The sequence below is a fragment of the Apium graveolens genome, chromosome 7, assembly GCF_009905375.1.
Source record: "Apium graveolens cultivar Ventura chromosome 7, ASM990537v1, whole genome shotgun sequence".
Lineage (NCBI taxonomy): Eukaryota > Viridiplantae > Streptophyta > Magnoliopsida > Apiales > Apiaceae > Apium > Apium graveolens.
The window spans coordinates 1,342,026-1,353,008 of record NC_133653.1 but is presented as its reverse complement, the minus strand read 5'-3'; the positions used below and the strand labels follow the sequence as shown (position 1 = coordinate 1,353,008).

The 10,983-nt window shown below is 31.3% G+C and overlaps 1 protein-coding gene across 1 annotated transcript; it reads left to right on the top strand.

The window, feature by feature from the left end:
* Nucleotides 1-3,019: 3,019 nt before the first annotated feature.
* LOC141672447 (DEAD-box ATP-dependent RNA helicase 6-like) lies at nt 3,020-9,331 on the top strand. Its single transcript, XM_074479052.1, has 9 exons — nt 3,020-3,422; nt 5,789-5,849; nt 6,217-6,451; nt 6,968-7,206; nt 7,473-7,724; nt 7,806-7,986; nt 8,238-8,326; nt 8,407-8,480; nt 8,581-9,331. Exons 1-9 carry the CDS (start codon nt 3,262-3,264, stop codon nt 8,657-8,659), a joined length of 1,371 nt encoding a protein of 456 aa, XP_074335153.1. The 5' UTR covers nt 3,020-3,261; the 3' UTR covers nt 8,660-9,331.
* Nucleotides 9,332-10,983: the final 1,652 nt, after the last annotated feature.

Here is a 10,983-nt window from a genome sequence, read left to right as displayed (position 1 = left end):
AAAATTTCAACTCACTAATCTAGAAAAAATTTAAAATCCAACCCTACTAGTCGTTTGACGGGTTGGGTTCGTTAGAGTTTGGTTGATCGGGTTGTAAAAAAAATATTCCATCACAATCATATTATTGTTAAAGAGTATGAGATCATATTTGAAACTTACTCTACCACCTTAAGATCTTAGGGACTCGGGTTCGAGTTCTCCCACCCTCATTATATATTTACTAGGATGCCATTATTGCAATAATTATATTACTGGAATGTCATTATTGTCCTAGAAGTTCTGTTAAGTTACTAGAATGCCATTATATATTTTTAGTAACTTTTTTAATATTTTAATGGATCAACGGCTAAGATTGAGTTATATAGTTCTATTGATTAGGAGGATCTCTTTAGAACCTAACCATATATATATATATATATATATATATATATATATATATATAATCGGGTTGGTTTGGATTAAGATTTTTAATATCTAAATTTTGAGACAACACATTACAAACGACCCTATCAAAAATCAACTCAGTTAACCCACAGTTTTGGATGGTCCGGTTTGGTCGACCGAATTTAAGATTGAGCTGGTTCGGTTATAACGGGTTGGATAACCCATGAGCAGCCCTAGCAGCAAATAGGGTTGTCCCATTTTTTCAAATAATTAGATTTTTTTAACTTTTTAAAAAAGTACCATTTTTTTTTGTTAAATTTTATTGAATGTTTAATGATATTTTTTTTTTGCTAAATTAATGATAAATTTTTTGATATTGATGTAATTCACATACTCACAACGAAGACTCATTTCTTGTCAATGGATATAAATAGAAATATAAATAGGGGATTTCCATTTATTATTGTTAGATTTTCTTTCTATATCTTTTGATCTATCAAAAAATATCAAGACATCTATCAAATTTATTTCAAAATAGCATGTTTGTCTCGCCTTTCGTTCATTTCTCCCATGTCAACATAGCTGTTTTAATAAGAAGCATACGAATCATCTAAAAGCGCTTGTTTTGCGCCCTGGAATTATCAATAATGAATAAGAAATATATGGTTTGAAGTTAATATAACATTACAAGTATCGCAGTAATATTGATTTTTGAAAATGAATTATTTGCATTTTTAGAGTTCACAAGAAAATATGTTGGTACAAAAAGATAAGTTGGGTTCTTCTATTGTGTATAAATATATTATATTCTCTCAGTTCCTTCCAATTGTTTATATTACTGGGGAAGTGTCCGGCACGCATTTTAATTTTAAGGTGCATACAAAATATAGTTATTACATTTCTGGGGAAGTGTCTGACACACATTTTAAGGTGCATAAAAAATATAGTTATGTAACTTATTTTTACAATTTTTTTTTCTGAATAAAAGTTGAATGTTTTAATTTTTATTCAGAAAAAAAAAATTGTAAAAAAAATTACAGAACTATACTTTATATGCACCTTAAAATGCGTATCGGATACTTTCTAAAAAATATAAACAATTCAAAGGGACACGTCAGACACTCTCTAAAAAATGTAAACAATTGAAAGGGACGGAAGGAGTATACGTGTCGGTGGTAATTTTTTGGATAACAACCTCAACAATCTCCATATAGGATCGTGGTTGTCAAAACATAGTTAAAATGATCATTCTTTCTATCTTTCTTATTTTGGAAGATACATGAAAAAAAAATTGACCTATGATTATCAGAATGCAGTTATTTTTTTTATTTTTTTTTGACGTAAAAGGTGAAATATATTAAATAGTCAAATCAGCTTGCAAGATACACAAAAGCTCAATAGGAACATTCCTCCTATCAAAAACTCGATCTAGAAAAGAATAAGACTCCCTCGCTACATAGTGAGCAGCCTCATTAGCACATCGTTTAATAAATGACAACGAAATCAGTTATAGAAGAGCGGAAAATGGTTAAGAATTTTCCCATCTAAAATATTACATTTTTCGAGAAATTCGAGATGAAATTGAAGTAAAAGATTAATGAGAATACTCGACAAATACTTATAAAAATTTGTATTTTTTAACGACGCACTGTGAATTATAAATTTACAAGTGATATTTTGTAAAGATACGATATTAATTAAAACTCGATTTAAAATTGTAATCAAGTCAAAATAAACGCGAAATACTAGCGTAAACTCACATTTTATATATTATAACTTGTCTTAATTTGCATTAAGTCCCTTATGTTAATTCAGTTAGGTTAAAAAACGTATCAAATTCATTACGAACATTTTAGTTACATACCTTCAAAACAGCACAACTCTATTTAACTTAATTTTTTTAAAACATTTTCATACTCTATTCACAAAATATAAAGACATATTAACCAAGTGCTAATCACCCAACTTCAAATTAAATTATTAGAGTAAATAAATATAACTAAACAAACTTATATAATAAAAATATTAAAATAAAAATAAATTTAACTTGAGTTCATACAATAATACCCTCGAAATCTATACTTATATACTATAATAACCGGAATGAGGTATAATTTGTAATTTGGTTAACCCCTCATTTTGGTTATCCCTTTCCATCTTAATCGTCGGATCTTCTTCATCAAATAATCAGTGTCGTTCAATCCAAATACTAAAAAAATACACTACACAAGTTCTCAGGTTCGAATCCCGTCAACAACAATATTTATATTATTATTTATAAAGATACATATAAGTTCTCGGGTTTTAATTCCGTTAACAACAAACATTTATATTATTATTTATATTTATAAAAATACATATAGCTTTTCAGGTTCGAATCTCACTAACAACAAACATTAACATAGATCTCATTAATCATATATTATTTATACTATTTGAACCTAACTTCAAATTATACACAATAAAAATATGATTATATAATAATTATTTAGTATTTAATTATTAATATATAATTTTAATAAATTTACATAAAATATAAAAAAAATATAAATATTAACTAAGCTGCAAGTTAGTATAATTAAATTTAAATTTTCCGCTCATCCCAAACCAACAAAAAAAGACAATTCTAGAACCAAACATGCCAAGAGGCTAGCCCCACCCCCAAAAACCAATATAAATACACACAATCACCACATTGTAAAAACCCTTCTCAGCCAGTGTGTATTGTATCTCTGCACTCTCCATATCAAAACCTTTGATTAAATTCTTGAAAACCCACAATTTGCATTCTCTTTTTTCATTCTCAAACACCCATAAAAAACCCATCTTGAAAATTCAAGAAAATATACTTACAAACACATATTTACATACATTACAATGAATAATCAGGGTAGGTTTCAACCAGGGCTTAGAAATAACAACAGGGCTGGTGGCAATTTTTATAGGAACCCAAATTATCAACAACAGCAATGGTTTAGGAGGAATTCAAGTGGGCCAGGTTCAAGTAGTGGTCAAGCTCAGACCCATGTTGATTCTAGGTACATTTCTTGATTTTTTTGTGAAGTTCTTGTCTTTTTGGTTCTTGGTCTTGATTTATGTGTAAAGATTTGATTTTTATTGGGTTTTTGTTGGTTTTGGCGTTTCTTGTTTTGATTGTGTAGAGTGGTTGTTATGTTTGTGTGTAAAGAATTGTGTTTTTTGATTCTTGAAAAAAATTCAAGAAAATTGTGTGTGACAGGGAGAGAGAGGGAGAGAGAGGGAGAGGGAGGGAGAGGGAGAGGGGGAGGGAGAGGGAGGGGGGAGGGAGGGGGAGGGAGGGAGAGAGAGAGAGAGAGAGAGAGAGAGAGAGAGAGAGAGAGAGAGAGAGGGAGGGAGGGAGGGAGGATTGCACCGGATTATTCTTGAAAAGTAAATATTTTTTTCGAGAAAATGTGTGTGCATATGTTATTGTTTATTGAGCTGTATTGTTCTTAAAAAGATAAAAGTTTGTCAAGAACATGTGTGTGTGTAATTATGTGAGGACTTGTGGATCTTCCTTGAAAGATTATACGAGTACTACTAACGGGTGATAGCTTTGTTTGAGAGCGGGGATGCAGGGGGAGGGTTCTGAGGGTTTATTTTCCATTGATGGCCAGACTTTAATGCTTACAAAATTTGTGCTTATAGATGTGTGTCTGTGTGTGTATTGATGAAATCCTATCTATGGTGATTAATTTGTTTGATATAATACAGTTATACTTTTGAAAGTTAATATTTATGTGTTGCTAATATGTGAGAAGGTGTGTTGTAAGTTATACTGAACTTGTTGCTGTGAGAATAATTTTGCCGCCATGCCATGTGATGTCTAATAAGTGGTTTATGGTCTGTTGATAACATTTATATTTTCCTTGTTGTGACAATTGTGTAATCGCAGGTTGCATCTAAGAATTCTTAATCTGGTTCGTTCTTTGAGCGTATAAGATGTGCAGTTACTATAATCTAATATAGTAATGTCTTATACTATACATGGTGTCAGTATAGATTACACGTGTGTCGACGTGCCTTTCTATATTAGTTCATGCACAACGTCATTATATCTTATGTTATCTTTCAAAATATTGTGCATTTTTGGACTGTTTTTAAAGAATTGATGCGGTGAATTCCCATTTCTTTTAGCATGTAGGTTAACACTTTATATAGATATTTTGAAAGTTGAGATAATATAATGTGCATGTCAGATATCTATAAATGAAATGATATCTTCCCTGTATTTGTGCGCGCTCTTGTGTATGCGTGCGCGCGGGGTTGAGGCATTTAAAAGTTAGTTTTAATTGCCATGTCATTCTGACTTTGCATTAGATATATTTTCTTTATTTCTTTTTTTATTGTGCAAAAATCAACTTATACATGCTAATTCCATTCTCAGGCCTCAAGGGACTGAAATTTTCAGTTAAATATTATGAGAAGTTAAGAAACATACGATAAAACTATCTTCGGAATTAAACCATATTGTCCCCACTCAATAATTATTGCAACATTAGTTTTGCCTCTACCGCAGCAACAATGCATATTGTCCTTTTTACCTCATACTAATTTTTGGTGCTCAAGTTATCCTTATATAGTTAGAGACATGAATTCATAAAATGCCTCTCTTATCCATTTCACTTTTTCACTTCTGCTATACACTTTTAAATTGAGGTCTTGCTTTATAGGCACCCAATATTGTTATTGCCGGGCAATTTGTTTACTCACCAACGTATACTACATCATTCAGAGTATGCTAGGTACTTTTAAAACTAGTAAGTTTAGTTGAAATATACCACTTTCTTTGAATATCTTTATCTCGACTCATGTGCTTCCGTATATTGCTCTGCTATGCTGAGCTCTTCATTCCTGATTTGGACACTGCAGGCCAACCCTTGATATTCTTATGGTCTGCTTTATCATTATTGATATATATGAATTATGTTCAATGGTTGTTGGCTTCCTTCTATTGTTTTAATTGCGGTTGTATGGATTAGAACTAGGTGAAAATATAGATGTACAATGCTTCAGTGGCAGTCGCTTGTGAAACACAACTTCTTGATTTACAAGTATGTGAAATTAGCAGTTGATAGATCAGGTTCATCATGTATCTTGTTGAACTGTAATTTTATTAAATCATGTAGTAATCATACAGTAAGGGACAACTTGTATTATGCTTACTTATAAATATTTTTTAAGGAATTTATGTTATTCAGTACAATATGCAGTGTAGCACCTCAAGTCGTTTTCGGATATGATAGATGCTTGAATAAAATTGCTTGGTGCAATTTTGCAAAGTTGGAATTCTACCATGTTTTGTGTTATTACTCTGCACTTTATGGCCTATATATTTCTGCAACTTGCTCATAACTTTCCGGTTCTTTCTTTGACTGATGATTAGCTCACAAGATGGGAAAGCTCAATTAAGGAAACCACCACCTGACAATCGGTACAAGACAGAGGTATATATGGAAACTCAAACAAAGTTGGCATTTGTTTGCATTGTTATAGTTAGACATGCACATTGCTGCATGGTTGCTTGAGTAATAGCCTAACCAATGATTGCCTTCAAACACCAATTTCACATTCTATGTCCTTTGTTAAACGAAAAAATATCAAAGCAAACTTGATTAAGCTCGTTAATGCATTCAAATAAGTGATGTGCCTCAATGCGCATGTTAACTTTTGACATTGTTAACTTTTCACATCATACATAGATAAAATATGAAATTAAGACCTTTAGTTTCTTTAACATTATTGTGTAGGAGAACCAAAATGTAGGACCCTTTGCATGTTTATTTGGCTTAATCTTGCCTGGCTCCGTGTCAGGATGTTACTGCGACGAAAGGAAATGGGTTTGAAGACTATTTCCTGAAACGAGAGCTACTTATGGGAATATATGAGAAAGGATTTGAAAAGCCTTCACCTATCCAGGAAGAAAGTATACCTATAGCCCTTACTGGAAGTGATATTCTTGCTAGAGCAAAAAATGGAACTGGCAAAACTGCTGCATTCTGTATTCCTGCACTGGAAAAGATTGATTCAGATAAGAATGTAATTCAAGGTATGTGTGTTTCAGATAACTGGCATATGGTCTTTGGTTGTTTTTGCCACTTGTGTAGATAGGACAGTAAAATTCCTAGATAACTGGTGTATGTTCTTTGGTTGTTTTTGCCACTTACTAGTGTAGATAGGAGAGTAGAAAACCTTCAACTCAATTTATACTTTGTACTGGTGATGTGAATCATAGCTTACTGTACTTCCCGTAGGTGTTGCAATGCTTGTTGGATTTGCACTTTTCTTGAGTTCAGAGATAGGCATATGAAAGGGTATGAGATGGGAAGGGCAGGAAATTTTAAATAGATAAACTGAATGATGTATGGGGGATAGAACAGTGAATGCATATAAATTGTTTTCGTCAATCTTATTTCTAGTTTAATAGGTCATGCTGGCATGACCCCACCCCCCTCTTTTTGTGGCTAATAGATTTAGCATGAAATGTTACTTCTTGAAATCATGAATCACATCTCTCAGTTTCATTTCATGCATATATGACTCGTGCTTTGAAAATAATGTGCAGCTGTAATACTGGTCCCAACTAGGGAATTAGCCCTTCAGACATCCCAAGTGTGCAAAGAACTTGGGAAGTATTTAAAAATTCAAGTGATGGTCACTACCGGAGGAACCAGTTTGAGGGATGATATTATGCGTCTGTATAAGCCTGTCCATTTGCTAGTCGGAACACCTGGAAGAATACTGGATCTTACCAAAAAGGGAGTATGCGTTTTAAGTGAATGTGCCATGCTAGTCATGGATGAGGTATATTCTTAGTTAACCTTAAATGCAATTTTCAAATGCAGTGGTTAGTTAATATATTGTATAATATTTCAAGAAGTTGTAATGTTGAATCACGCTTTTGAAGATAAATAAACAACATTAAATCACATTTCTTTAGTGAACAAGATGCACTTTCTAGCTTTAATTTTTTTTATAAGTCCTAATTCTAATCTCTTTGCTTTTAAAATACTTTTTGATTGATGAATCTCTGTTTTTGCGAGAATCAAAGTTGCATTTTTTCTTCCCAGGCTGATAAGCTTCTGTCACCGGAGTTTCAACCTTCTTTACAGGAGTTAATTAATTATCTTCCTCAGACTCGACAAATATTGTTGTTCTCTGCTACATTTCCAGTTACTGTCAAAGCTTTCAAGGACAGATACTTGGAAAAACCTTATGTCATTAATCTGATGGATGAGCTGACTCTCAAAGGCATCACACAATATTATGCTTTTGTAGAAGAAAGACAGAAGATTCACTGTCTCAATACCCTCTTTTCAAAGGTTAGATCCCGACCTGAGCATCTTTATATGTAATTTGTTTGATTATATGTTTTATGCATTCATCTATTGCTTTATGTACAGCTACAAATCAACCAATCAATTATTTTCTGCAATTCTGTGAGTCGGGTGGAACTGTTGGCCAAGAAAATTACAGAACTGGGCTATTCTTGCTTTTATATTCATGCTAGGATGCTGCAAGATCATCGAAACAAAGTATTTCATGATTTTCGGAATGGTGCATGCAGGAATCTTGTGTGCACAGGTATGCTATTCAATGCTCATTTTGACATGCTTTCAGTATTTAGTATATCAAATGCATTTTCTAGCTTGCTTCCTCTTTTTTTATTGGAATTTAGTTAACACCTACAAGGTTGATAGAATAGTCTATATCATGAGTCTCTGGCACCAGAAATGCCATATCCGCAAATTTTCTCATATTCTGCGAGTAGATTTCTGTTTGCGTTTTTTTAGTTAAGTCGGTCACTTATTTGAGATCACAATTTATCTTAACAGATCTCTTTACGAGAGGGATAGATGTTCAAGCAGTCAACGTCGTCATTAATTTTGATTTTCCGAGGAATTCAGAGACATATCTGCACAGGGTATGTTGTTTGGTGCATTATAATGTCATGAAAGTTGACAATTTATCATTACTCTGACAGCTGTTCGTTTGTGCTTTCAGGTTGGTCGTTCAGGAAGGTTTGGACATCTAGGTTTAGCTGTGAATCTGATAACTTACGAAGACCGCTTCAATCTGTACGTATATTCTTTCCTGTATTTACTTCCGTCTACCATTAGGTTCATTCCATAACGGTCTTATTGTCATATCATAACTTTAAATACTGTCTTGTTTTAGGTATAAGATTGAGCAAGAGGTTGGTACTGAAATCAAACAAATTCCTCCCGCCATCGACCGAGCTGTCTACTGTCGGTGATTTAAGAGTCATATATTGCGCGAGAAAGAAGCAAATTTGACAGCATTTACTGCCATTTATACATTCTGATAAAAACATTTTACAAACATCTCGATGCTCAGATGATACCTTGTTCTTTTCGTAACAAATTTATATCTTCACCAGCCTCTTAGTGTACTAGATTGTCAACGTATAATTGCACTGATGGGCTAGATTTAAATATGGAAGCAGTCAGATGGAGAAGCTTGTAGTTGTAGTCTTATAGACAGTTAGATGGAGGCAAATCATTTGATTTTGGGTAAAAAAGTCGACATGGCTAGTTCTTTTATGGGAGAAACTTTTTCTTTTTCTGTTCTTTTGTTTCTGGATAACTAAGGACCTTTACCATTAGTAAAGGATGGGATGTTGGCGAGATCGAAGTATCGATCATACATGGCTGTAAGTTTCGGATGATCATATTGATCTTGTGATCATACATGGCTGTAAGTTTAGGATGATCATATTGATCTTGTTTGTGGCTGAGCTCGATTTCGAGTTACTTAATAGCTAGCAAAATGAGACATAGGTTTTAAAGAATTGTAAGAGCTGTACAATAGCATTACAACTCTTGTTTGATTCTAAAGAATGATTTTACTGTTGTTTTGGACATCTTGGTAATGATTTTATCATTGTTCTGGTTATTTTGGAAGTTAATATTCTGCCTGTTAGTTTTTATTTGTCTTTAGTGTTTTGTTAGGCACTTTGTAAGTTTATAGCAAAAAATGCTTGTGTAATCAAGTGAAATGTATTGCTAATTTTTTGGATGCCGTAATATTTAATATTTTTTATTTAGAGAAATTAAAAAGTATTACCTTCTAAACTTTTCCGAGACTTTAATATTTTTCAAAAGTATTTGCAAAAATATGGTTTGCGTTCAAAATGAAGCTTTCTTTTATACTATTTTAAACCAGAATTAACCGGAGTTTACTTCTTTTTTATTTATTTTTTATAAAAAAAAGTATTTGTTTTTGTTGCATTCGAAGCTAATTTTGATTTCCCATAGTTACATTTATTTCAAAACTAGTAGATAATCCGTGCGAAACACGGGCCGAGATTAAAATATCAATATTTAATAATAATTATAAAAATTTATTTTAATTTTTTATTTTTGAATACATATTAACATTGAATAATGATTAAATAAAATTGTACGATTACTGCAATTTTCATTTTTAAATTATACTCCCTCAGTCCCTTTCAATTGTTTAGAGTATCCGACACACATTTTAAGGTGCATAAAAAGTATAGTTATGTAACTTATTTTTACAATTTTTTTTTTCTGAATAAAAGTTGAATGTTTTAATTTTTATTCAAAAAACAAAATTGTAAAATTTTTTTAGAGAACTATACTTTATATGCACCTTAAAATGTGTGTCGGACACTCTCTAAAAAATGTAAACAATTGAAAGGGACGGAGGAAGTATGTAGTTTTCATTAATTCAAATGTTATTATAACAACAAACTCAACGTGATTATGTATCTATTGTTCAAAAAAATATAATATTTTAAATCAAAACTTTAGTCGCGACACGATTGATGGATAATTTAACAAAAAATTAAATCAACAGCACTAAGTAATTGCATATTAAATTTCTTATTGTTAGCTGAATTTGTGTTTTTATATAGTTTATGATTGCATAATTTTTTTTGATAAAATAATCATTATGTATGTATAAATTTGTAATTGGTGCTAAATTAGCATTCTGTAGGTATGAATCTAGAAATTACAATATATATACGATTTTGTTTATATAAAAACAATATAAATATCTGATATATAAGAATCAAAAAACGGGTAAAGTATTACATATAGAAATATAAGTCATATATGAATGAAAAAGAATAAAAATGGTATATTTAGAGCTATAGCAAGATTTAAAAAAGGGTGAAATCAAAAGTTCGTAAAACCGAAAAAAGGTGAAACCAAAGTATCCCTTAAAAGATGATTTCCTTACTAATTAATAATAACACTGTTTAAAGGATTCCATTTTATTATTTTAATAAAAAATAAAAAAAGAATTCTACGAAAAATAGAAACATCGTAATTATAATATGATTTCAATCTATATATTTTTAAAAAAAACAACATAGAACTCTAAATGAAAAATAACTATAGGGGTGAAACCAAAATACGGCGTAATCGTTATAAGATGAAACCAAGTACACTATCAAGAATTAATTTGGAGTTCTACAAAAATAGAATTGTAATCATATTAGGATTTGAACAATTTTATTATTTTCTAGTGGTGAAACCAAAATATAATTTTTTATAATATTCATACAATTTTATTAAAATGGAATTCTAC